The sequence below is a fragment of the Benincasa hispida genome, chromosome 3, assembly GCF_009727055.1.
Source record: "Benincasa hispida cultivar B227 chromosome 3, ASM972705v1, whole genome shotgun sequence".
Lineage (NCBI taxonomy): Eukaryota > Viridiplantae > Streptophyta > Magnoliopsida > Cucurbitales > Cucurbitaceae > Benincasa > Benincasa hispida.
Window position 1 is genome coordinate 13,692,080 of NC_052351.1, and position 27,199 is coordinate 13,719,278.

The 27,199-nt window shown below is 32.9% G+C and overlaps 3 protein-coding genes across 5 annotated transcripts; all 3 read left to right on the top strand.

Annotated features, from left to right (window-relative positions):
• Positions 1-211: 211 nt before the first annotated feature.
• Positions 212-5,480, top strand: LOC120074001 (probable galacturonosyltransferase 4). Of its 2 annotated transcripts, XR_005480864.1 has the most exons (10): positions 212-727; positions 823-857; positions 943-984; positions 1,127-1,232; positions 1,353-1,516; positions 1,922-2,172; positions 2,329-2,686; positions 2,871-3,446; positions 3,707-4,042; positions 5,165-5,480. XR_005480864.1 is itself a non-coding variant. In XM_039026961.1 (9 exons), the coding sequence occupies exons 1-9, from the start codon at positions 631-633 to the stop codon at positions 3,980-3,982; spliced, it is 1,905 nt and encodes a 634-aa protein (XP_038882889.1). In that variant the 5' UTR covers positions 212-630; the 3' UTR covers positions 3,983-4,304. The 2 variants fall into 2 exon arrangements, 1 of the variants encoding a protein (XP_038882889.1); XM_039026961.1 differs by lacking the exon at positions 5,165-5,480 and having other exon boundaries at positions 3,707-4,304.
• An 8,872-nt stretch (positions 5,481-14,352) lies between these two features.
• Positions 14,353-17,543, top strand: LOC120074615 (probable E3 ubiquitin-protein ligase WAVH2). The gene is made up of 3 exons (XM_039027784.1): positions 14,353-14,642; positions 14,858-14,974; positions 15,838-17,543. Exons 1-3 carry the CDS (start codon positions 14,532-14,534, stop codon positions 17,248-17,250), a joined length of 1,641 nt encoding a protein of 546 aa, XP_038883712.1. The 5' UTR covers positions 14,353-14,531; the 3' UTR covers positions 17,251-17,543.
• A 3,383-nt stretch (positions 17,544-20,926) lies between these two features.
• On the top strand, positions 20,927-26,578 carry LOC120074148 (protein PHR1-LIKE 2-like). 2 transcript variants are annotated; one of them, XM_039027166.1, is made up of 6 exons: positions 20,927-21,425; positions 24,711-24,787; positions 24,889-24,901; positions 25,173-25,242; positions 25,357-25,426; positions 25,736-26,578. In XM_039027166.1, exons 1-6 carry the CDS (start codon positions 21,227-21,229, stop codon positions 26,204-26,206), a joined length of 900 nt encoding a protein of 299 aa, XP_038883094.1. In that variant the 5' UTR covers positions 20,927-21,226; the 3' UTR covers positions 26,207-26,578. The 2 variants fall into 2 exon arrangements, with proteins under 2 accessions (XP_038883094.1, XP_038883093.1); XM_039027165.1 differs by having other exon boundaries at positions 20,928-21,425; positions 24,889-24,943.
• The last annotated feature ends 621 nt before the right edge of the window (positions 26,579-27,199 follow it).

The window sequence follows — 27,199 nt, forward strand, 5'->3', positions numbered from 1 at the left end:
TATGGTCATGAACCAGATATTTTACAAAACTTTTCTACACTCATGATTTTCGAAAAAATGGCAGCTACAACGAATCTATTCAAAAGATAACCGGAGAGATTTACAACTCTCACTAATAAAATAATTGCTATATAAACAAATAATATTATAGAAAAATAAAGGGGAAAAAAAGTGAAATTATATAATATGGTTGGGCTGTCCGTAATTTTCTCTTTCTTTCACGTGTATGACATCGTTGGGTCTTAGTTGTCACTCTGTTCGCAAAACTGCCACTCTCATTGCGCAAAGGCCGACGCTAATTGCTGAATGCTCATCAAAAGCAATTTTCTGTATCTTCTTCTTCCTGTCCTCATCCGCCATTTTTTCCTAAAAAAAGCTTCAACCGCAAGACTGTGTGCTGTGCTGTAGTCTGACAGAGAAGACATTTTCGCCCTAACCAAAAGCCATTTTATCTTTCCATTAACTATTGCTGTATTTTTCTTCTCTTCTTTCCCTTTTCCCTTTATTCTACCTACGATTCTGATCGAATCTTTGCCGACGGAGACGCGTGTCATTTCTTTGCCTCGTCGATCGAGCCGAACGCCGGACGGAGGATTTGGTTACCCTGTAAATTTCGTGATTTGATGAAAAATGATGATCAGAAATCTGGTGGCCTTGTTGCTCTTTGTCACGGTTATTGCTCCGATTGTGCTCTACACTGATCGCCTCGCCACCGTCAAGTTATCCTGTTAGTGTTCTTCTAACTCACTGTTTTAGTTTTGGCTTACTGTTCATCTATGTTTCTACCCATGGATTTTAATTATAGGGTTTTTGTTTCTACAGCTAAAGGCGATCTTGTTGAAGGTTTTGCGACTTCTGTAAGTAAATGCGTCTGTATGGTTGGATCGTTTGGCTCTTTTCTCTCAGTTCTTCTTCTGATCCCCCCTTGCCTTCTTAAACCAGGGTTTCAATAGCAACTATGGGCATCTGAATCTTGTTGATGGGGTATTTATTTATCAATTTTCCATAATATTTTATTTCTATTTCTGGATTCACTGTTCGTTTTTTTCCAAATTACTTGTTCTGTTTTTTTGCATATTTTAGATACTAAGTTTTCTGATGTTTCTTCTTTGATTCATGGCAATAGAAATCTTCATCAAGCGTAAAAGAGCCTGTCGCGATTATTTACTCCGACAACGAGTTGCTTCCAGATTCCGCTGCTTCGGTTTGGCAGAGCAATGGCGGCGTCCAAGGTTTGGCCAAGGATGTGCTCTATAAATATATATATTTTTCTTTATATCATTGCTTTCTGGCTTTTTATATTTATTTCCCTTGTGATTTGTTAATTTTTTCTTGCGGTGCACAATCTCTAGGAGTAATAGAGCGTAAATCTACTCGAGTATTGTCCACAACTGATGAGGAAGGTCGTTCTCAAAACGAGAATCCCATCAAACAGGTTACGGACCCCATTGGGCTGCCAAATATCATTTCAGGGAATCCCAATAGTACCAGTGAAAAGAACAGCAAAGTGGATCCTGTATGAATCTTGGTCTTTGTCATTTCTTCTATACTCTTTAGTTGTACTGTATTTGCATGTTCATGGTTATATTTAGAAGCCTTTGATAGTTCTTTCATGATTTTTGCATGGATAATTCTGATTAACTTATTATTCAGCAAGTTTTTTTCTCCTACCGAAAGCTGCCTATCACTTTAGCTAGATGGCAAATTTTAGTATGGTGATACTTACCAATGTTACCATTCTCTTGGGAAGTCTATAGCTGTAACTAGATAGCAAATTTGCAATGCATTTTCCGGCTCCAGTTCTATGCCAAATAAGTCATTGATGTTCCTCCTTCATTGCTTCTTAACTAATTGGCTTAACTAGTTAACTTTTTGATTTATTTAGAATGTTCCTAAAACTGATATACAATGAATCTTCCAGAACACTCAAACTTCTGAAAAAGCTGATGGGGGAGAAATAGTAAGATCAAGATTTGAACACAACAATGTTCAAGCTGCTCTTCCTAATGCTCGGGTAAGACATCTTAAGGATCAGCTCATAAGGGCCAAAGTTTACCTCTCGCTTCCAGGCACTAGGAACAATCCCCACCTTACAAGAGAACTTCGACTGAGGATAAAAGAAGTTCAACGAACATTAGGTGATGCAAGCAAGGATTCTGAGCTACCTAAAAAGTAAATTTTCTGTCTGATGGCAGCCATGTTCACGTTAATTTTCCATCTGAGAATGAGTTATTGTTTTTACTTTTTTCTTTATCTGTTTAAATCTAATGGGATGGGACATACTTGAGAGGGTCTTTGTGCTCATTCTCAGATACTATTATGTTGCAGTGCCCTTGAGAGATTGAAGACAATGGAGCAAACTCTTGCAAAAGGGAAACAAACTCAGGATGACTGTGCTACTGTGGTAAAGAAACTGCGAGCGATGCTTCACTCAACTGAAGAGCAGTTACGAGTGCACAAGAAGCAAACCTTGTTTTTGACGCAGTTAACAGCAAAAACACTTCCTAAAGGCCTTCATTGCCTTCCCTTGCGCCTGACAACCGAATACTATTCTCTGAATTGGTCCCAACAGGATTTCCCAGGTCAAGAGAAACTAGAAGATCCAGACCTATATCATTATGCGTTATTCTCTGATAATGTATTGGCAGCAGCAGTAGTTGTTAACTCAACAATTACTCATGCAGAGGTATTATATTTCTCGTGGAATTATGCTGTCTTTTTTATATTTTATACATTAATTTCTTTTTCCCAATTGGTTGGGATTGGTAGAAAGAATCTGATATCTTGTCATCGTTGAAGCTTATACAACTATGGAAAACCTTTCCCTTTGTTTGAGTTCATAACTGATTTCATGTATTTGATATTTTCAGGAGCCTTCAAAACATGTTTTTCACATTATTACAGATAGACTTAATTATGCAGCAATGAGGATGTGGTTTCAGGCAAATCCACCTGACAAAGCTACGATCGAGATTCAGAATATTGAAGAATTTACATGGTTAAACGCCAGTTATAGTCCAGTACTGAAGCAGTTGGGTTCTTCATCTATGATAGATTATTACTTCCGAGCTCATCGGGCTAGCTCTGATTCAAATATGAAGTTCCGGAATCCGAAGTACCTGTCCATCTTAAACCATCTACGGTTTTACCTCCCACAATTATTCCCGAAGCTCAAAAAGGTTTTGTTCCTGGATGATGATATAGTAGTGCAGAAAGATCTCACGAGACTTTGGCTCATTGATTTGAAGGGAAATGTTAATGGTGCTGTAGAGACTTGTGGAGAAAACTTTCATCGGTTTGATAGATATCTCAATTTCTCAAACCCTCTCATCTCAAAAAATTTTGATCCTCATGCCTGTGGTTGGGCATTTGGCATGAATATCTTTGATTTGGATGAATGGAGGAGGCAGAATATTACAGAGGTGTACCACTCCTGGCAGAAGCTGGTAAGTTCTTATGAATGGATATCTATTTTACTTGTCATGTAACTTAAAACCTTCAATTAAATTGGTAGCGGATAACCCTTTTCAACACTGAAAATACTGAAAATACGTCTGGAAGAAAATTTTTGTGAAGATGGATAGTAATGCATATCTATTGAGTGCTGGGAAGTATTGTTTTGTTGTGGCTTGTAGCCTAGCTCCTTGGAAGTAGTATTACTATTACCCACGCTATTCCTGCTCAAAACATTGCATTTTTTCTTCAGAATTATGACAGGCAATTGTGGAAGCTGGGAACGTTACCACCAGGTCTCATCACATTTTGGAAGCGCACTTATCAGCTCGACAAATCCTGGCATGTTTTAGGCCTTGGATACAATCCTAATGTTGCGCAGAAGGAAATTGAACGAGCTGCCGTCATACACTATAATGGGAACATGAAGCCATGGCTTGAGATAGCCATACCCAAGTATCGAAATTATTGGGCAAAGCATGTTGATTTTGACAATGTATATCTAAGAGAATGCAACATTAATCCTTGAATGGTCCTTTTGGACTTCGAAGTTTCCTTCATGATTTCAACATCCACAATAGTTTTCCAGGTCCGGATCTCTGCATTTTCCTTTTGTTGGTTCTCTAATTTATTTTGTTCCCTTCTCCTTGATTCGTTTATTAGTTATGTAAAGTAGAACTTAACCGATGTTATCTATTCTAAATTCCCCCACTTTAGATGTATATCATATGTGGGTCTCTATATTCTGTTACTGTACAAAATCTGCTTACCCAAATCCTTTTCCTCAAATATTGTCAGTTGCAAGTTGAAAATTCGAAAAAAAAAAAAAAATGGTAGCTCTCTCTCTCGTACTATCTTTTTTATTTTGTATTGTCTGAAACTTCTGTTATGTAAAATGAAAAAAGTATGATCAAAACAGGCCAAATGGGCTCTACCAAAAGGAGATTACAAAAATTGAAAGAGAGAGAGAGAGAGAGAGAGAGAGATTCAGTGTTAGTACTTCATTTGGAGGGTACGAAGACAATCATAGCAGGACAAAAATAAAATTCCTTTCAGTGTCATTGATGATCATTTGTTTTTTTAATTTTTTTCCCCTTTTCTTCTCCTAGATTTCTCAAACTCATCATGCACCGTTAGCATTCCCGATGGCTCTTTCTTAGATTTACATCCGCTGCGTGTCTATTGAGTTCATTCTTTATTTGATAATCAGCATTTGATCGACTTAATTTAAATTTGTATTAGTGTAATGGTTTATTTGGCATGATTTTACACAAACAGAAAGGCCACTGGTTGGGTTGTAGCTTGTAATTAGGAGTTGGTTCCATAATGAGAAGAGCGGTGGCAGTTGAGGGTTGGTGAGTTGAGGGAAAAAGCAAGCTGGGTTGTGGCTGTGGCATTATGTGCGCAGCTGGCTTTATTACCTGCCACTTTATTCCTCCAATCACGCGTGTATTGTATATCTTTTGCCTTCTTTACTTCAATTTGATTGATTGAATACTTCTCCGTGGGGCCTGTTGAAAATGCCGCCCATATGTGATTCAAATTTCAAACTGTGTGGATATAATTCTTTCTTGTACATGACTCAATGTTTTATACCTGTTTCATATCTGGATTTTGGATTTTAACTATTCATTTATAGTCGTTTGCTTGCCACTAACTTCAGGGCCCAGTAGAGGTCGGCCTGCATATCTAACCCTCTCTTTCCATGCAGCTCCATAACCTCTTTGAAACAGACGGGGTTGGATGGGTTAAATTCATGGGCAATAGACCAAAAAACAAGGCAAAACCCCGAGGTATTATTGTCTTTATGTGCTTACGTAAATATAATTAAACCTCCTGTTAAAGCTAACTTCTTTGTAGCTCAACTGGTTAAAGTGTATGTATGCTCTCGACCTAGATGTTAAAGGTTTGAATTCCTCATAACAAATGTTGCATTGAACTCAAATTAGAACTTTTATCAAAAGTTGATATCATCTCTGTGAACTTATGCGATTAATTTGTATTAATTGATTTATTCATCTTGGATTGGCCTAGTGGTAAATAAGGAAACATTACTTTGATAAAGGATTAGGAGGTCACAGGTATCTTGATATTTGAATGTTGTAAGATCAGGTGGGTTGTCTCGTGAGATTTTCGAGGTGTGTATAAGTTATTCCAGACACTCGAGGATGTTTAAAAAAATTGTACTAATTGAACTTGTTGCTCTCTTACGCGAGAAACGAGATTTTTATGCCTGGAGATTAATAGTAAAACTATAGTCTATTTAATTAAATATTTTAATAATCAATTTAAATAATTTGATTATGTTTAATATAAAGAGTTGTTTTCAAATAAAGGAAAATGAATTAAAGTATTTACAAATATAGTAAAATTTCACCATCTATCTATGATAGACCACGATAGATTATTATCTGTGTCTATCACAATTTTTGTTTATCCGTGTTGTGATAGGCATGGATAATAGTTTATTTTAATTATTTAAAATAATTTTATTAATATTATAAAAGTATTAATTTATTTTTATTTTAATTGATTAAATAATGAATTAATATCACAATAAACTAAATAATGTTAAATTTATTTGATGACTTCATCGGTGGATTCTTTCATTTAATTAAGTAATTATTTAATTTTGATTTCTATATATAAAATTGGTAAATTGAACACATATATTTAACTTTTAGACATTAATTATTCTGCATATCCAAATACAGACATTGATTATCTCAGGCATTTAAAATTCAGACATTTAAATTTTAGATATATAATATTTATACATATAAAACAATATCTGAGATCCAAACAGTTTCTAATTATATTTAATATAATTAATCTTGTCAATCCTTGTGTTGGGTGTTAAAGAGAAAGAACGAACGAATGTTTAAAAGATGACAAGAATGAAACTAATCCATCCCTTTTGGAGGTGAGATTGGAGGGGATGAGAAAGGAAGAGGATAAACAAGAAGTAAAGAGGTGAAATAATCATCTAAATGTTCATAATTAAGATCTTCCTTGAAGTTAAGCCTGATAAATTTATGTTTGTATCCTTTCAACCTCTACCATTGGAAGGACTTCAAATTAAAAGGTGAATTAAGGTGAAATGCAAGTGGGATTTTTGGGCTTGATTATTAGTTAAATCAATATCAAATCAACATGTTGATTTGAAAAATACAAAAGAAAGTTGACCAAAGAACCAATTCTGTTAACAAATCGAATCAAATGCTGAAATTGATTGAAATAGCCTAAAGCATAAAACTAATCAAATCAACAATGATTGAAAGAGCTGAAGGGTTTTTTTTTTCAATCACTTTTTAGATTGCATAAAAACAAACCTAGAAATCTATTTAGCCAAATAGATTGAATCAACCGGCTTCAATAGATTTGGTTGATTCTTTTATATTTATTTGGAGTTACAGTCCTATAGTTGAGGTAAGGAATTATGGAAAGTGTATTAAGATTTGAACCTTTTTGGGTGGAACCAAGAGGTCCAAATGATCTGAGCAACGTTGGCCTCCATACAATCAATGATTGTACCTAGATATCGAATTAGATCAAACCAACCATATCCCATTATTGCTAGATGCAATGCTTCAATTGAGGGCTAGATGGCCATTGACCATTTCTCCTCGTTCTCGCCCATCAATTTATAATCATATCGAGGTTGAATTGTAAAAAAAAAAAAAAAAAATGCCTCTAAGCTTTGTCCCTTGTTTAAAAGATATAGTTATTCTTATCTTTGATCTTTCTAAAACATTTGAAAACTATACTTGGAATAGAAATAATTTAGAATGTTAGACAGAAATTATGATCTAGAATAGTATGGTAGTGATTTGAAACGATACATTCATTTCAAGTCTCAATTTCTATCCAACATTCTAACAAATTTCTATGGGTAATTTTGAAGTGTTAATGAAAGATTAAGAGTAATATTGTATTATTGAAACAACTTGTGTATTTTAGTGTAAAGTATTAAGTTTAGGAATTTCTTTTCATGATTTAGCCTAATGTCAATTCCCTTTTTACATGAGTTGGGTGTTTGTGTTTGGATAAGATCTAGGTATTTTGAAGTTGGATTAGATATCTTTGTGACTACTTGGTTTTGTGGCCAGAATTTGAGTGCTCTTTTAGGTTTGGGCATCATTAAATTTGGATTTTGAGTGTTGGTTAAGTCTTGGGCATTTTAGGGATTAAATTTTATAAGCTTAAAAACTTTTCTAAAGTTAAAAAAGATACAATAGAGACCATCAAACTTTAGGCACATGAAAATACAAACAAAAAGATGTTATCTAAATTCTTTGATAGGTGAGAGGCTCAAAGCTTTTAACTAAATGACAGTTGAGCTATGCTGAGATTTATTAGATTATTAAACCTAAGCTAGAAAGTGAAAGTAACTAACAGAGGAGTTTATGTATTGAGTTTGAGTTGTGATTGTTGGGAATGACTTTGAACTTTTGGCCCATAACAAAAAGAAAAGTAGTTTTTGAGAGAAAAAAGGTAAGAGTTGTCCCACATCAGAAGATTTAGGCTTAGCAAGTGGGTATATGTATAAATGTACAAGGGAGCTTTCAAATTGGTGATGGTGGAAGTATAACCCTTTCACCATATGCGCACACTGCTGCCGTTGTCTGTCCGATCATTTGGGTTTAGGTAACCGTGCTTGTGCGAAAAAGAAATAATTATATTATTGTTTTGTTATTAAATATTTTCTTCTTCCTCTTTCTAAAAAAAGGTTGGAGAAGCTTGCTTAGCTAAATTTTCCGAATGTTTCCAATCCGTTCTCTGACGAGTGCACGTCAGAGTCCGAGTGTTGTGTGAATCTTGGGGAGCAACTAACTTCTTACGATATAGCACCAAGGTCGCACCGTTCTTGCTTTCAAGACAGCGGTTTTATCCATGACACACCAATCTCCATCTAGATTAATAATGATAAATACCAATCTTCATCTGACTGAAGTTACTTCTGATCAGTACATATGGTTCGCCCAAACTATGAGAGACGGATGATGTGCCTATCAGTCTTGGGCTCATTTTTGTTACCGAACAAAGACAGTCAACCAACAAGGAAAAGGGCACTGAAAAAAAGACACCGGCAAATAAGGTGGTTCATTCATTCATTCATTAGCTTTACCTTATCTTATTATTCTTAGGCTGGCCTAAACCTAAACCAAACATGAAACAACCTCGATGTTTGAAGCCTAGACTATGATGCTTGGTTTTGAAATTGATCAAAATGAACGACCTTTGAGTTTTGAGAATACATATAATTCAAGCAATCAAACTATCTTTTTTCAACTCCTTTTGTTTTTCAGACAGCAGTAACCTTTGTCTACTGGGCCCTTCTTCTTCCCTTCTTTTCATGTGCAGGGCTGAGGGAGAGGAGAGATCATTGAAAGGCAAAGGCCAAAGCTTTTCCATATGGTTAAAGAGAGATTCCTTCTCCAGTAGCTTAGCTTAGCCTCTGGTCACAGAGTGCTCTTTTCTGCAATTTGGGTTCTCTCTCTTTTTAAAAAAGTTGTTCAAGTTTAGGTTTTTACCTAATAAGACCCATATCCTTAAAAACCCAAATTAGACTATTACTAAGAGAAGGAGATCTTGGTTATTGTTTAGGGGAATAAATACTAAATAGGTTGTGTTTGCACCCTTGATAGTAACTTCAACCTTATCCATCTTATCTTTTCGGGTTAAATTATAAGTCAAGTCCATAAATTTTTAAGCGTTTGTTAATTAGGTTTTTACCCTTCAAAAAACGTCGAACAATTTTTTTGAACTTTAACAAATCTCTAAATTTTTAAAATTATCTAACAAGTCCTTAAATTTTCAATTTTGTGTCGATAAGTCTTTGAGCTTTCAATTTTGTGTTTAATAGGTGGTTATTTATTTACTCGGTAGTTTTTTAAATTCATACAAAAATTTTATTGTATATCTAAAATATTTGTTAATTTTTTTAGAAAAAATTGTTAGTAATTTGATAGATTGACCTGAAAAATTGGCCAAAATGTTATTTGGCACAATTTTTCAAATAAAGTTCTATAATCCTTTTCAATTTTTTTTTGGTATTTTCTTTTTTTTCCTTTCTCAATTCTTGTTCTATTTCTTTCTCTAAAACTTCATCCCTTGTCTTCTTCCTCTAGATCCTTCCATATGTATATTTCATCTCTCACAATGATAATGCTCAATTTTCTGTATTCTACTTCCAATTGATAGCAATTGAATTTGTACAAAAATTCCACTAAACTTGTACACTAACCTTTGTTTTCCACATGTTCATCATGAAGTAAATTGATATTCAAATCCACGTGTCAAATGAAGTAATCCTATATCCTAAGAATTCATGATAGAAGGAGATCTTGATTGTTAGGACAACAAGTTTTTTCATATTTCCACGTGATATGATATAATCTACTTTAAGAGGCATGTTTGAAATGACTTTTTAAATACTGAAAAATACTTTTTTAAATACATAGACATTGATTTCAACAAAAACTTAGTTTAAGCTTGCATGATTTAATTTTCAAATTCTACCTAAAAGGTCCCATGTTAATAGAGATATTATCTCTCACTTATACATATCATCGTTTAAAACGAATATAGACCGTTTATGCATGTCTCTTACCCGTACGATTTCATTTCAAAACGACATTCAAATTCATAAGTAAAATGCAAGTAGGAGAAAGAAGGCATGTGTTTGGTTGGAGGGAATGAATGAGAAACAAACTCCTATGAAGCAATCAAACATTAAATAAATGTCAAAGGAGATAGATGAAAGTGTGGCAAAAAGTGCCAAAAGGAAGGGAACGGGCAGAAGAAAATTAAAAGCATTTGAGATGTTTTGGAGTTTTGGTCATTGTTTTGACTGCCAAATTGAGCTTGGCCTTGTCTTTGCCTTTGCCTTTTTGCTTAGTGCTGTGCTTCCCTCCATGATGCAATGCACTCAAGCTGTGGGGGAATGGATCGATGCCAAATCTATCATTATTATAAACCTTTTCATTTCTTTGTCCTTTCAAACTTTCAAATTTTCAAATCCAACGGATTCTTTCTTTCATTTGCCTTTCATTTCATTAACCCAAACCTTTATTTGATTTCTATACTTGTACTTTTTGTTTGTGTGTTTTTTGGTATATTATGCAACACAAATTTTAAAAGTCCAATGATTATAATCTAAAAGATCTAAGAAAAGTTTTGGAAAAATGGTATAGATAACCTAAAATAGAAGACTCGGATGAAATTTGATTTAGGTTTTGAAAACAAACGTTTTTTTTGGCTTTTTGCTTACATCGTCCTCTTGTGAAATTACCAAAGTCATTCACCGTAATTCTTTCTTCCATCTCTTTGCTTCTTCTCGCTCTCAATCTACGTTTTTTTTGGATTATCGATCTTTTTTTTTACAACTTCTGCCTTTTGCGATTATTTCTTCTTCTGCAATCACCCCAATTTTTTATAAATCAACGATTATTTCTTCGTGTGCAACTTTTGCCTTGATGGTGAATTAGAGTAAGAGGAAGAAGCAAGAGTGAGACCAAGGAGCGAGAGGAAGATACAAGCGTGAGAATCTGAATGAAGGAAAAAAAATGAGACTTCGGGCTCTTGTTCGTGTTTTGAAGTCAAATGAGTAGTTTCACACACTACTAACGTAAGAAGAAGGTCACAGGCGATTTTTAAACTTGGACCATTTTTCATTTAGGTCCCTCAAAAGTGTTCATTCGTACAAATTTTTCAAAAGGTTTTTCAGATTTTAGTAACATAGACAGGGTTAGAGAACACCCACCCATGACCTTGTCCTCATCAATTTCATCACCACAAAATTTAAAAATTAGCAAAAACGTCAATTTTGACTATAAAGTTGTCAAAAACTTTTGACATTTGATTTAATTTCAACTCATTCACCTACTAATTTTAACACATAAAAAAACACTTTTTTTTTTTTCATAAACTCATTAATTTCAATAAAATAAAGTTTTGTACAAAAATAAGTTCAGTACAGATTATTTATAGAATGATATTTTTAAAATTCATAAGTTTAAAAAAAAAATTAGCTTTTTATTTATGTTGTATAAATCTTTAAATGTTTTTTTATTGAGAGAGAATTTATTATCGATGCATTTTTTTATTAAATTATTAATAAATAACCATTAATGTTATTTAACTAATTATTTCAAACTACAAAAACAGTCTAAAATAAAAGTGAGTTTAGTTCAATGGTAATTTACTTGTTGTTGTATAATAATATCATATATTCTAAAAATAACAGTTTAAAATAAAAGATTTATAATAAAAATATATTGTTTTATATAATTATTACTATTTAATTATTAATGAAAAAATTAAACAAATTCATCAAATGAAGGAATAGACTATGAAGCGCATGAGAAACGCATCCTCGTGCCTACCAAATTCCCCTTTTTATCAATATCACATCATTGTATTTTTTTCACATTTACGGATAAAATAATGAATCAATTCTTATTTTCTTTTCATGGAAAAAAAAAAGTAGAAATAAAATTCTCAACTAAACAATGAAATTGAAATGTTTGGTAAATAGAATTATAAAGCTAAGGAAACGTAAATATTATGTTAAATTACACGTTTTGTAAAATTATAAAATTTTAATAGTTCAATTATTGCTAAACTCGAAAGTTTAACTAAGGAATTATAGTAAATTTAATTATATCAATATTTCAAATTTTTATTAAATCAAAATTGAATCTTGGGTCTAAAAGGATCTTAAACTTTTAGTTTTATGTTTACTTTATCCAAAAATTCCAAATAATGTGAATTAACCCATAATCTATTAGTTACGATCTATTAGCCACAACAATAAAAGTTTAACACAAAGTTGAAAATTATTCAAAATTCTCAATTAACATCTTGTTTAATCATAATTATATTTTTTTGTTTTTGTTCTTGAAAATTTTCTTTCAATTTTACTTTTTTTTTAAAAAAAAAGAAATATTTGAATATTTAGCTAAATTTCAAAAATAAAAAGAATTTCTTTTAATTTTTAACATGATTTTGAAAATTTTACTATAAAATAGATACCAATACAAAGTAATTCACGAGTGAAAGTAATGTTATAAGCTTAATTTCTCAAAAATTAAAATTAAAAAACTATTGTATGAAAGGTGAAAATTGTAATTGAACTTTCATATAACTTAGAGTTCTCAATGGTTCATTGGCTGGAATACATTTCCTGCAATAATAATAATAATAATAAAAAATATATATTAGGTTATTTTTCAATACGAAAAAAATGATTAAAATATTAAAAATATAACAAAATATTATTGTCCATCCATAATAGTGATAGATATTGATAAACTACTATCATCTATTATTGATAAATACTACAAATATCCATTAACATTTATTATTAATAGACGATGACATTTTATTATATTTAAAAATATAACGGATGACATTTAGAATAATTTCTCATGAATATTTGTACAACAAAAACAAAAAAGAAAAAGGCCATCTTCTTCAACAGTGCTTTTGTTTCAAAATGGGCAAATAAAATAAAGGCTAAAAATAAGCAGAGTTTGGACTTTAGAGGGGAAAATAAAGTAGATCTTGAAAATCGTGCATTTTCTGAAGGAAATATATATATATATATATTACACACACTAATATACAGCCAATTTGAGTTGAGTTACAAAAAACGTGTGCAACATTTATTTAACTTTGTAATAAATATCTAACAAATTCATTGTTTTTCAAAAATTACTTGATTTATCATATATATAAATTTTAAATTTATCTAATACAATCCTAAACTTTCAATTGCCAATATGGACATAATTGAACTCACATGAATTTATAAAAAAAAAATAATCTAAAGTTTATATTTTAAAACATCAAGGATTAAATATACACAAATCTGAAAGTCTATAAATTTAATTTAAAATTGGTTAAATTATTATTTTGATTTATGTATTTTGAATTTCATTATATTTTAGTCCATCTACTTTTAAATGTCTAATTTTTACTTCTTGTACTACAAATAAATTTTAGAACTAATCTATATAATTAATTTATTGTTATTTTTTTTTAAAAAAAGGAATTATTACTATCCCCTTTATAAATTTACAAAATACATTCATATATTGTTTTTCTTGCAGGAAAGTTATTATTCTTATTATTTAACTAATTTTGATAAAAATTAAGTTGAACTAACTAAGCCACAATAAGCATGACTCCCCTGGTTTAGTGTTAAAAAAAACTTCAAAGGACTAAATTTAATATTTATTGAAATAGAGATGAAAATTGAAAAATAAAAAAAAAATACAAGACTAATGTAAAACAAAATTTAAAATGGATTGTTTTCCAATATAAAAAATGAACAAAAAATATTTACAAATATAGTAAAATGTCAATGTCTATTTGTGATGGATTATTATCATTTACAATTGATAAACACTCATACACAGTAACATTTTGTTATATTTAAAAGTATTGAAAAATTATTTTAAATAAAAAATTACTGGAAATATTTATAAATAATATCAAAATATCACAGTTTATCATGATAAAGATAGATACAGATAATAATCTATCGCGGTCTATCACATAGATAGTAAAAATTTACTATATTTATAAATATTTTGAATCATTTTTTTATACAACATAAAAGGAATGACTTTTTTAAAGTATCCACATATTCATAGTAAAGTTGTACAGGTTAATTTCTCCAAACAATAACGCGTTGATCATATTGATAATAATAAGTTTGCTCTGTTTTAACAATAAGGTCTCACTATTCTGTTAATGAAATTAATTATAAATTTATAACAGACAAAACAAAATGCCAAAAAAAAAAAGTAAAATAAATTAATTGGAAAAAAAAGGGGGAAATGATAATTAAAGCGAAAGGACGCCATTGAATAATTTAAAGCTGTGGGGACCCTCTCCACTCGCATCCTTAGGCAGGCGCATTTCCTCTCCTTTCCCTTTCTTTCACTCTCAGGGGATTTTGCAGAATTCGCCATTTTCATTTCTTCTTCTTCTTCTTCTTCTTCTTCATTCGCTTCTTTCTACTCTTCTTTAAGCTTTGATGGCGGTGCATTGGTGAAAGCTTTTGCAGAATGGCCGGCGGAGGCGGCGGACGAGGAGCCTCAATTCTTAAGAAAGCTGCTAGAAAGATTGTTGTTGCTGCATACGCTTGCCGCTCCTTCTCTCCCAGAAAAGCTCGCTCTGTAAGATTCTTTCTCCCGTTTATGGCTCCTACATTGCTTCAATTGTTAGATTTCATGGCTGAATGAGTGAATTCATCGTTTTCGTTTCTTTTGTCTGAAATGCCGTTGTTTTCTCGTTCCTAATTTTCATTTCTTCATGTGGGGGATTTCTTTTTCGATTACTATGTCTTATGAGTCCTGATTTTGTTCTGTAACGACTCTGCTTTGTTTGACAGGTCTCGAATTTGTCTTCTCTGTCTGCTGAAAAACCAAGGCACGCTGTGGAAGAAGTTGGAGAAGGTGAAATTGCAGAAGAAACAGAATCGATAACACCGAACAATCTGCCTTCTAAGGTACTTCACCGGCCATATGAACAATTTGTCTAGTACGCTCTCCATATGTAACTTTATAGCTTTTTGAGTTTAAGTGTAGAAACCCATTTCAATTCTTGCAGCCATTTAGTCTTGCATCCTGTCTGGTTTGTTTGGAAGATGGTTTCTAAAGGATTCTGTTTATTTAGTATTACAATTGAGCGAACATTTTCCATGAACTGTTTTTAGAAATTTGTTCTCTCTTGTTTTCAAGTATATAATAATCTTAACTATAAGTCGTTGTCTTTTTTAGTTTATTCTTCAGAATTATGCACATTTGAAACTCCTGGTTCCCAGAATTAAAATCTCTTATTGTTTTTCCCAACATTGTCATACAGATTTGATTATTGGAACATGGAAAATATTTCTTGATTATGGTGGAATCCTTGCACAGCTTTTGAGCCAGTATCAATTTGAGGATTTTTTTGTCTATTGCTTGCTCTTTGTTTTTATGCTTTTGATGTGAATCTGGTTACTGGAGTTAAGCATTACATTTACCCTTTAAATATCTGAGCAAAAAGCCAGTCAAATCCTCTCCTGCTTTTCTTAAGCCATTGTTCGATTGCTGCTTCAAATGAATATCCAGTAGAGAAAATTCAACTTTATTTTTGGACCAGAAAAGAATTATTTGCTTAATCTGTCATGTCATAGTTTTATTATTTAAAAATCGTTTACGTGTCAAATTGAAATGAGACATATTTAATATTTAGCAATTAAATACACTTGTATGATTAATAAATGAATAAAAAAAGTTATGAAAAGTTGAGCTCTAATTTGAGTCAAAGGTTCTTTCTTTTCCAGTATCAATTATCTTACCTGCATATTTGTCTTGATTCGCATCTCAGAATCTGTGCGCCATATGCCTTGATCCTCTGAACTACAAAACCAAAGGGAGTCGTCCAGGGCAGGCCATTTTCACCGCACAGTGCTCTCATGCATTCCATTTCACTTGCATCTCCTCCAACGTCCGCCATGGCAGTGTCACATGCCCCATTTGTCGAGCTCAATGGACCCAGTTGCCCCGGAATTCAGCCCCACTTTGCACCCAAAGTGATCCCATCCTCCGTATTCTTGATGATTCCATCGCCACATTCCGCATCAACCGTCGCTCCTTCCTGCTCTCCGGTCGTTACGATGATGATGACCCTGTTGAGCCTGACCATACACCTGCTCATGATTCTCGCCTCTCTTTCTATGTACATACGACCCCATCAAGCTTCTGTCCTCCCATTCAAGTGAGTGGTTGCGCCCCCGGTTATGTATACTCCAACCACCACACTCGGCCACCACTGCGTCAGCAATTCCCCTGCAGAAGCCTCTCTCCCTTATTGCAATCACCAGCTCGGCAAACATCACGTATTACAGGCAACCCCAGGAACAGTTCGAGATATTACCTTTCAGTAAAATTGGCACATCAACAAGCGACTGACTTGGTCCTGGTTGTGTGTGCCAATGGCCCGCACCTGAGGCTCCTCAAGCAAGCCATGGCCTTGGTGGTTTCCTCCCTCCGTTCCATCGACCGCCTGGCCATTGTTACCTACTCGTCTGCTGCAACCCGTGTGTTTCCCTTGAAACGTATGACTTCTTATGGAAAGAGAGCTGCCTTACAAGTCATTGACCGTCTTTTCTACATGGGGCAACCAGATGCCGTGGAAGGGCTGAAGAAAGCAGTTAAGATACTTGAGGATAGCATCCACAAGAATCCCAACTCCTCCATTCTGCACCTATCTGATAGCCGAACTCAGCCGTGCCATCTCATCAACTTGGACTCGCCCGCTGTCCCAATCCATTGGTTTCACGTAGGATTGGGGTTCAGCATTTCAACTGGTTTTGTAATGCAGGAGTTCGAAGAGTTCCTGATGACAAAAGTACTGAGAGGAATCATCAGAGACATCCAACTAAGAATAGGAGAGGAAAACAGCAGATCAACCATCATTGGTATTGCAGAATTGAGAGGCGACGAAGAAAAGAGAATTGTAATCGACAATCTGTTCAGTGATAACGAAGGACATGTCAGGGTGAGATACAGCTATGTTGATGGGGAGGTCAACGATGGGGAGTGTATGAAAGTAGGCGAAACCCTGCTAAGTATAGGAAACAAGAGCAGCAACATTGTTACTTTCGACGAAGCTGGTCGTGAAAACCGGGAAGAGGATGCGAGTATGGGCGGGAGGATTAGCAGCGTCGAAAGATGGGAGTATCACGACCCGTTCATGGCTAGAAGATGGGCCAAGCATTTGCATTCTTATCGGCTTTAAATTCAGAGATGGAACACACAGACGTAGCTTTAGAAGAGAGCTTCAAAATTTAGAGCAACACAATATCTGATACTGAAGTGATTGGATAATGAGGTGGCATGAGATTCAATGCTAAGCTATTCTTTTTCCTTCTTGAAGGAAAACAGCAGCATTATAGAGTCTTGGTGTGACTTCCTGAGATTTGGTTATCATTTCAGAACCATAAGATGCCATTGTAAAAAGGAGAAATTATTCCATATGTTTGGTAATTGAGCTTTATTATACTTGTTAATGATAGGAATGTTTGTTTAACAGATCAAGGGGTTAAAATTCATTGGTGATGATTCAACCACTAAAGTTTAATTAATATAAACTTTGTTTGGATTTGATTATGATTCCTGGTGTTCTAAGATATGTATATCTGAGTTCTAAGATTTCTATTTATAGTGTGTTTCTATCTATTATGTGTTTGGAATAATTTTTTTTAAAACAAAATGCTTTTTACATAAAACTTATTTTTTCATAACCAACTTTTAGAGAAAAAAAAAAAAAAAAAAAAAAACTAATAACTTAGTCTCATTTGGTTTGGTAACCATTTCTTTTTTTGTTTTTCGTTTTTGAAAACTAAACCCATTTTCTTCTCACTTACATTATTTTGCATATTTCTTAAATACAATGATTGAATTTAATCAAATTCCAAAGACATAAAGGTTTTTAAAAGTTACTTTTTTTTTTTTAATTTATAAATTTGGTTTGATCTTTTAAATCAATGTTAAAAAATAGATAACAAATAAAGAAATTTAGAGGTGGAAGTCGTGTTTATTCACTTATCAAACGGGGTTTTGAAGTTTAGTTAATATACTTTTATTTTTTTTTGAGTGATTTTAGATGGTCATGAGTGTAAAATCTATTTTTAAAGGAACATATAAGAGATGCCTTATCAAAAAAACAATGATAAATATAATAGCGAAAAATCTTTAAGATCCGTATTTGGTTTTTTATTTTTAGTTTAAGTTTATAAACTATACTTCCCCTAAAAATCCAACCAAAATTTTGGCAATCAAACAGAAGAAATATATATATATATATTTTGGTAGTAAAAGGAATTAACTAAGAACTAAAATGTTTTTAAAAATATATATTTAACTAAAAAGTATATTAACCTGAAAAATGTCCTATTAACCTGAAAAATCAAAATGGGTACTCAAACAAAATTGAGGTGGTGGGCATAATGGTAAAAAGACTTTAATTGAAAGGGATGGAAGTTGAGATATGTGGGGAAGGAGGGTTTTAGCTCAAGAAATGATATGGTAATGGATTCAAATAAATGAAATAAATGATTATGATTATAATTGGTTAATATTTTACCTAAAAAACAAAAAATCTTAACTTGAAGTCAAAAAGCAAAGAAGATTCAACTACCACTCCACAATGTCATCAATAGGACAAGATTATTGGTGGAGACACAGAAACAAAAATAGGGGATAAATTGGGAATTTTGTTCTAATGAAAATGAAACATAATAATAACTTGTATAATGATATTGAGAGCGAAATTGTCAAAAATAATCATCTCAAGTTTTTATCTTTCAAAAATAGCAGCTTTTTAAAAATTCATTAATTTTTTGTTCATTTTATCTGAGATCGATCACCGAAATTTACATAAAAATTTAATTGTTTCTAATATATTGATGGTTTTGGGTTATCTCGGTGAAATTTCAAACCGTTAACATCGAGATTTTATCCATTTTTTTAAATATTATGTAATCTTTCCAAATTTTATATTAAACTTTATCTAATTTTTCAAATCTATCACCCAAAGATCAAATGTTGTAAAAAAATCAAGTAAGATTTGGGAGATATAAAGAATCTGTGTGTATCTCGAGCAAACTTAATACCGCCATTATATATATTTGAGTTTTTTCGGTGAAACCTCAAGCATATTGACATTGAGATTTTTTATATTTTTCAATCTTAATTTTTTATTTTCAAAATTTGATCTTTTACAAATATTTAAAAACACAATGCACTTGAGATTCATTTGAAAAATCATAACGGTAAATTGATTTGAAAATTTAAAAATTCTTATAATTATGAAAACAGAAATTAGGGTAAAGATTTGAAAATTTATGTTAAATTTCGATATAAGATTTGGTAAAAATAATCAAACTTGAAGAAAATTTGAAAAGATATAATATTTGGTATAAGATTTGGAAAGATTATATAACATTTGAAAAAATTGCCCAAGATTTCACCGAGAATGCCCAACACAATATATGAATTAGAAAAAGTTATTTTTTTTTTTTAACAAAATCTCAATGGACGAGATGGATCGGATAATAGATTTTTCAAAAAACATATTAATTTTGAAAAATGAATACTTAATAATATTATTTCCGACAATTTTTCAATATTGGGGTATCCATATTTAACAAATATACTAAATATATCATCTTTTTATCTAAAAATATGTAATGATGGATAATTGAAACTTCCACTTTAGTAGACGATAATATAAATTTTTATATTTTGAGTTATGTTCATGTTAGTTAAAATATATGTATTTCTACAATACATAGAGATGAATAATCTAAGCTCTAATTTTGAAGGTGATAGTACAAATTTTTATGGTTAAGTTAAAATCTTGTGTTTATATCAATTGGTTTCGTTTTTCAATCTTTTTTCTTCCTTTTCTCCTAAAAGCTTTTTCTTTTTTAAAAAGTAATCTTTATTTGGTGCCAAACCCTAGAAACATTTTTTTAAAAATAAAAAAGTGACTGAGCTATCAAGATTGGGTCGACATCAACAATATTCACAATCACCATTGCTCACACTCTCTATTAAAAGATGATATAACTTTGTAGCTTGTTATTTTTATATCTTAGTACATGTAGGGAATACAAATTGAAATCTTTAATTTAAAATTTTGTTGTCTGTATCTAACTATGTTTGTACTGACCCACACATTTATTTAATAGAAATTTTTATATATAGTTCTTCAACGTTGAAAATTACTAATTCTTAACTTTAATCTTTAAAGAAAATTAATTAGTTTCTACACATTTGTTCAACCTCTGACTCCAAAAGGATGAGTTCTTACCAATTACTGCAACTTCAAAGTTTAAAGGTTTGTACAGACTTGGGTGCAAGCTTGAGACCTCACCTTGTTTAATCCTTTAGGTGTTTTGAGTCGGTGCCTCCCTCTATATGGGAAGGTAATTTTTTTTTTTTGATGGGGTTCTGTTATCTCCTCGACTTTGGTTAATGGAAGATTTATTATCTTGTATCTCACTTTTCTTTGTTATTAATGAAGTGCTTTTTTCAAAAAAGGAAAAAAAAAGTTTTTGTTTTTTTGTTTAGTACAATAGAGAGGGAAAATTTATTAATATATTTTGTGTAAGTTGATCTATGCTAGATTTTGCATGAAAAAAAAGGATTCGATTTAGAAATTTTCGAGAATAAAATCAAAGTCTTACAACTTCTATCTATCAAAAATTGAAAAATAAATTAATACTAATTAATAAAAAACTAATCATACATGTACTAAAAAATTAATTATTTGTTAATCATTCGGGAATACTAATTATAATCCTAATCAATTATAGACTATTGAAAAAGAAGAAGAAATGGGTTAATTCCGTTTTTGCCCTTCCATGGTGGAATCGTCGTCGTTTATTACATTCTCCAAAATTTGACGACTAATTGCTGCATCGAAGACGATGATGACAGAAAAAGACAAAGCTTTGAAATCTGTGCCAACTCCCTCTCTTTCTCTCTCTCACGCACTTCTTTCTTTTTCACCTTCTTCTTCTTCTTCGTCAACGAATCCAATGAACTCTCAATTTCTCTGTGAATCATTCATACCCCATCACCAGATTTCATCTTCTTCCTTCCTTCTTCTCTAATCAACTCCCACACCAACACAAAAATCCATTCTCTCTTCTGTTCTTGCAGCTCCACTTTCTCCATTTCTTTCTGCCCATTTCACAACAAGGGTTATGTTTCCCAGACTTGTTAATCCCGACGGAGATATTCAGATCCATGGCCATCGTGGTTCTGTTGCTTCCGACCTCACCCACACTCACCGAGGAGACCCTTGTCTTGTTTTGACTTCAGATCCCAAACCTCGCCTCCGCTGGACTGCCGATCTTCATGAGCGATTCGTCGATGCCGTCACTCAACTCGGCGGTGCTGGCAGTCAGTGCTCCTTTCTCCATTAACTTTAATTTCTCGAGTTTTTTTTTTAGCTTTTAGTCTCGTTAATCTGGATGTTTTTGTTTGGCTGCCATAGACGTGTTACTTGTATCAGACTAGCTGTTTACTCAACTACCTTGAATTAGGTTTCTCTTTTTTTACTGAGAAATAGCGGCGATGGTCTATTTAGTACCTATTTCTGGGATGATTTTGAGTAGGATTTCGATTTTCATTTAAGTACTCTTGAATTAGGAGAAATGGTTGATGCGTTGAAATGAATTGTGTTCCCCTGATGGTCAGCCATTGGAACGCCGACATTTTGGTTCTGCTATTCACTTATGCGTACAATGTGAATGGGAAGTTTTATCCAGTTGAAAGATTACCATCGATGACAATCATTAAGCATTTAGCCTGGTGAAAAAATAAGTATAAATTAGGTACCTTATGACAGAAGAGAAAACGTGGGTTTAGACTTTAGAGAAATGGGATGGAGGCCGAGCTCAATTCCTCTGGAATAGTTAAATTCGGTAGAAAATCAATCTTCAAAATTTCATGACTTTTTCGAAGCCATGGAAGTTCCGTTGGTTTCTACTCTTTTCCTTCAGGAATTTGGGGTCCAAGTTTGAATGGGGATTCTGTGTTAGAGTGGTTTGAAGAATGTTCATAAATGATTATTGCTTGGGGAGGGTATGCTCTATTTGGCTCACAACTTGAGAGTAGATTTAGATAGCGGATATTCAATCTTGCTGTTGTAACATATAGAGTAGTCAGAAAGACAAATTTTAGTCTTTCTAGCTTTCAAATATTATAGGGGTGTCACTTTGCTTTTTATTTTTGATGATTGGAATCCCTGCAACTTTTGATTGGCTTCCTTGGTTTCTTCAACCTGCTGTTTGTATGACTTTTGTGTGTAATCATTCATTTTTCTTTTTTTGGAAATTAAGACAATCGTTCATTTTTCTTGTAAAAAAGAATACATTTCTCAACACATGTAATAAACTATTGCTTGCTAGTTGTCATTTACATGGAATTCTTTTTATAATCTTTTTCTTTTCTTTGATTACTATTTTCCTTTTTACTACCGAGTAGAAACTTCTGATCGTATCAGTTGTTTTGTCTAACCTTAATTCTGATGGGAAATTCATTGGAGTAAGTTTTTAGGCAACAATTCATTGAGTAGATTCAGTTGTTTTCTCTATGTTTTTAGCTGAAATGCTTGAGTTAAATATCTGATAATTAGCTCGAAAAGACACTCTGGCAGAGAAAACCTCCAAGGGTGAAAACGGAAAGAGGATAAAAAATTGATCCAGGAAACTATATTACCTTCTTTCCAAATCTTGCAGGGTCTCTAGTTCTAAAAATCTAAATTGTATCTCGGCTAAGAATTCTGTATAAATTTTTTGTATTAAACCCAATTCCGAATGTATAATTAGGATGTCAATGCACCTTTAGATTTTCTTTCCAACTAGATATCTATTTCATTTGGCAGGATGACCTTATTAAACATCGAAAACCATTAAAATACAATTCTAAAAGATCTGAAGTTAGACTAAAAAAGTCTATAAATAAATTTGATTGATTCCTTAGTAGTAGTAGCATGGCTCATCATTTTCATGTTCGCATATTGACTGCAACTGACCCTGATTGCAGTTGCAGTTTGTTTGACTTTGTTCAAGTCTTCAAATTTATACATGAATGAATTGCCTGATAGAAAAGTTAATGGAACCAGACAAGATTTGGATGTTGATAGAAAAGTTAATGCAACTGAGCCTGATTTGGAAGTTGACTGTATACAACTTTGAGGTTTTCGTAATTCGTAGTTTGAAAGTCTTCACAAGTTATCTTGATGGTTTAGGTGGTGAGGTACATATCAAGATTCCTTCATGGTCATGTCTCAGGAGTGATAATTAACGGTATTAATGTACAATTTTCCCAATTACAGAAGTTATCCTGTTTTATCATAATGTACGGGTGTTGTTAGCCTCTTTGGCCCTTAATGGAGTATGAAGTCAGTTTGTCAGCAAGAAATTCCATAATCAGTTTGAAGATAGTTTTTGTTTTCCATAGAGATAATTGAAGGTGAAAAGATTTGAGATCTAATTGAGTTTGTGAAAATAGTCCATCTGTATGCTGGTGAGGGCACACGAAAGAATATAAAAGGATAAAATATCATCATGATTCCATCTAGTTTTCACAATTGAAAGAAGTTATATGGATTAAATAGGAACGACATTTCCATCTTTACATATTCTATTTTTGCGTTGAAGTTACTCTTAAACATTTCAACTCCTCCAGCCAAAAGATTGGATTGTAACTACAATATAACCATAAGGAAAATCATGAAAATTTTAACATTATGAAACTAAGGTCCACATTAACCAGCTGCTTAAAATTGATATGGATTTAGTTTTTTCTTTTTTTTTTTTTTATCCAATTCAGCCAGTCAGTAATTATTGTTACACTATTTTAATATCAGATCAGAATCAATGTGAATCTCCTCATAATATGGTTTGTGCTGTGTGGCAGACATTTAACATGCCATCTGTCAGTTTTACATATGGACTTCTTCAAAACCAGAGCCTTTTCTTTTCTTTTCTTATTTCCTTTTTCTTTCTTTTTTCTTTTTTTTTTTTTAAATAAAAAACACTTTTTTTTCTCACTTTTTATTTTGTACTTTTTATTTCTTCTGGGATAAGAAGTAAACTTTTTCATTATCGAAACACTCGAAAGAACAACTTAGAGGCCAAGGAGACAAGGTGTCTCCTTGCTAGCAGAAAGGGGTTAGACAGAACACCGCGATCATGATTGATAATAAGAGCACAGTAACTATAACAGGAATTGTGTGATCCACTCCAATTAAGGTTTTAAATTGTACAATCTGACAAAAATCAATTGGACTCCTGTGCTTTTCTTCGAAGATCCTGTTATTTCTTTTCTTCAGGAGAGTGGTCGACATGTTTGACCATAAGACTCCAGCTTTACAAAAGTCAGAACTTGGATTGTAATCGTTTAATTCACTTGTTGCCAATGTAGCTCAGCGGTTAAGGTGTCTGTTCTTTTCTTTGAAGTTATATTTCCCCACATTTGTTGTACTTCAAAAAAAATGAAAATGAAAAAACATCAGTCCATTTGTTTGCAGCATGGAGAATCTGCTTTCCATGCTTTGATTGATAGGTCTTCTTACTATCTTTCTTTTAATTTGTTGGTGGGGACAAGGGTGGGGAGTATATGGGTCATATTTGAATTCTAATCAATGATAAGGGTTTGACATTTGAACACTTGGTGCAGAAGCTACTCCAAAAGCAATAATGCGAACAATGAATGTGAAAGGACTGACTCTCTTCCATCTGAAGAGCCACCTTCAGGTACTCACAATGACATGAAAATGCATCTTTTTATGGAGGAATTCTGATGTTGGAATTCATGGTTAATTTGTGTTTATGTATACTTGTTTTTTTCATTACAGAAATACAGATTAGGTAAGCAATCAGGGAAGGATATGGGTGAGGCATCTAAAGATGGTAAGCTATACATCTCGATTTTTGTCCTTGCATATCATGTGATGCCTCCATGAGTCTGCTGATATTCAACTACATAACTAGTGTTGGGTCATGGAGTTCTTATCCAAAAGAGCTTGCTCTCCTTTCACCACCAGTATTTGCACTAGCTACTACTAATTTTTGAAAGTTTTTAACCTGTCTGGTCCAAATATTTAAATCTTTAATTATCGCTTGGTGCAATGAACATCAGGTGCATATCTTTTAGAAAGTCCAAGTACCAATAATTTCTCTCCTGACTTGCCAATTTCTGAAATGGCCGAGTAAGATAAGAGTTTTTTTCCCCTCCTTTAAGATATTTATGATAATGCCTTGAATGTTGTGTTATAAGATTTCAATAATGTTCAAAGTGTTTATAACTTAAACGTCTGTTTCAGTGGTTATGAAGTCAAGGAGGCACTAAGAGCGCAAATGGAAGTACAAAGTAAATTACATCTGCAAGTTGAGGTAATTTTTTCGTCCTTAACATTAAAATGGAAATTGATGATGGTTTTGAACAGATTCCTTGAAGATTCAACCTTGTTAATGAATTGAATACCATACCAGGGTGGGTCCTAAACATAATTTGAATGGAGAAAGACAAGTTTTGCATACTTATTTAGTTGACTGTCCTCGTGGTCAAATACATTTAGAATTACTGATTTGAAACTAGCAATGGAGATTTTTGAACCTGCTGATAGGATAGGAATTCCCAAGTGTTAATACTGAGACTTAGGGTCCATTCTTCGGCTATCTTACCTTACCATCGTTGGGCAGGCAGAGAAGCACCTACGAATTCGTCAGGATGCCGAGCGAAGATATTTGGCCATGCTTGAGAGAGCTTGTAAAATGCTTGCAGATCAATTCATTGGAGGTGCAGTTTCGGACTCAGACAGCAAGAAGTCCCAAGGACAGGATCGTAAGAGCCCAAGAAGTTCCTCCATCGACGCACTTGGTTTCTATCCTTCACAATCGCAAGAGATGGAAAGAGTGAATGGCACGGAAGAAGTGCAGGCTAATCTTCCTTGCCAAAGGGCCGATTGTTCAACTGAAAGCTGCCTAACCTCTAACGAGAGTCCTGGGGGACTGGCGATGGAAAAATCTCCTGTTGCAAGCAAGAAAAACATGGTTAACTTGGATTCAGCAACTGCATCTTTGATTTGGGGTGAAGCTAAGGAAAGAATACAGGATGCTAACATCATCCAAGTCAACCATCATGGCGTATCCGGATGCGACATGTGGGGATGAAGTTCTGCAGACAAAAACTCATCATGATTGATGAAAAGTATGTCTATTTCCAACTTTGTAAAAAGCTCATCATTTTCCATTCACAGAATCTGGTATGATCTGCAGCGCAAGAACATTCCCCCTAGCTTGTAAACTCGAGCAGTTTAGTTTGTTGACAACTCGTCGAAATGCAAGTAGTTAGGCATTCTTTTTGCTGTTCTGGACAATTATAGTTGATTTCTGTCTGACCTTTGGGTGATTTGAGTCTATTAGTAGGGTGCAATCAGTAATGTCATGTTGGAAACACATCCTCTTTCACTTGTTAGTAGTGAAATGGGCCTTGTCTTCCAATGATGATGGCAAAATGAATGAATATTGTGTCATTTTCTCTTAGCAAGTTCCAAATTATTACTCATACCAAATCACAATTACAATGGGTTTACAAAAAATGCTCCTTGTAATGATGATGGTTGAATATGATGGGAACCCTCGATTATTCTTGAAGAATAAAGTAAACAATGAAATGAAGACAGAAATGCAAAGCTTGGTTTTATGAAAAGAAATGAAGACATAAAACCAATGAAGCTGTCTCTTACAGAAATGATTTATTTTGGAAGAATTTTCAAGTAAAATCATTCCTTTTAAGAGAAATTAATAAAAAAAGAAAAAAAAAAACAAATAATCTTTTAAAAGTTTCATATTTTTAGGTGTAGCTGTCCTCCAAAAGCTAAGGAAAAGTCCCAACTTCCAATGTCTTTTTTGACTCTGACCAGTGACCACATACCAAATAATTCGCAGTTGGAACGGAAAAGAGGCCAACTTGCCGTTCCTTTTTATTATTTTGTTATTATTTATTTTTTTAGAAACAAAGAAACCAACATTTTGTCGTTGTTATTATTTATTTATTTATAAATCGCCGTTCGAATTCGAATATTCTCTACTAAAGGTGAAACGGCAAATAAACCACATGATCAAACCAGTTCAATTAAGGCACTTTTGTTTTTTTTTTTTTTT

Coding starts and splice junctions, on each gene's coding strand:
- LOC120074001 (XM_039026961.1), top strand. CDS start 631: ATGATGATCAGAAATCTGGTGGCCTTGTTGCTCTTTGTCACGGTTATT. Junction 728..822: donor CGCCACCGTCAAGTTATCCT/GTTAGTGTTCTT, acceptor TTGTTTCTACAG/CTAAAGGCGATCTTGTTGAA. Junction 2,687..2,870: donor CAACAATTACTCATGCAGAG/GTATTATATTTC, acceptor TGATATTTTCAG/GAGCCTTCAAAACATGTTTT.
- LOC120074615 (XM_039027784.1), top strand. CDS start 14,532: ATGGCCGGCGGAGGCGGCGGACGAGGAGCCTCAATTCTTAAGAAAGCT. Junction 14,643..14,857: donor CTCCCAGAAAAGCTCGCTCT/GTAAGATTCTTT, acceptor TTTGTTTGACAG/GTCTCGAATTTGTCTTCTCT. Junction 14,975..15,837: donor CGAACAATCTGCCTTCTAAG/GTACTTCACCGG, acceptor TTCGCATCTCAG/AATCTGTGCGCCATATGCCT.
- LOC120074148 (XM_039027165.1), top strand. CDS start 21,227: ATGTTTCCCAGACTTGTTAATCCCGACGGAGATATTCAGATCCATGGC. Junction 21,426..24,710: donor TCAACTCGGCGGTGCTGGCA/GTCAGTGCTCCT, acceptor CACTTGGTGCAG/AAGCTACTCCAAAAGCAATA. Junction 25,243..25,356: donor CCAATTTCTGAAATGGCCGA/GTAAGATAAGAG, acceptor CGTCTGTTTCAG/TGGTTATGAAGTCAAGGAGG.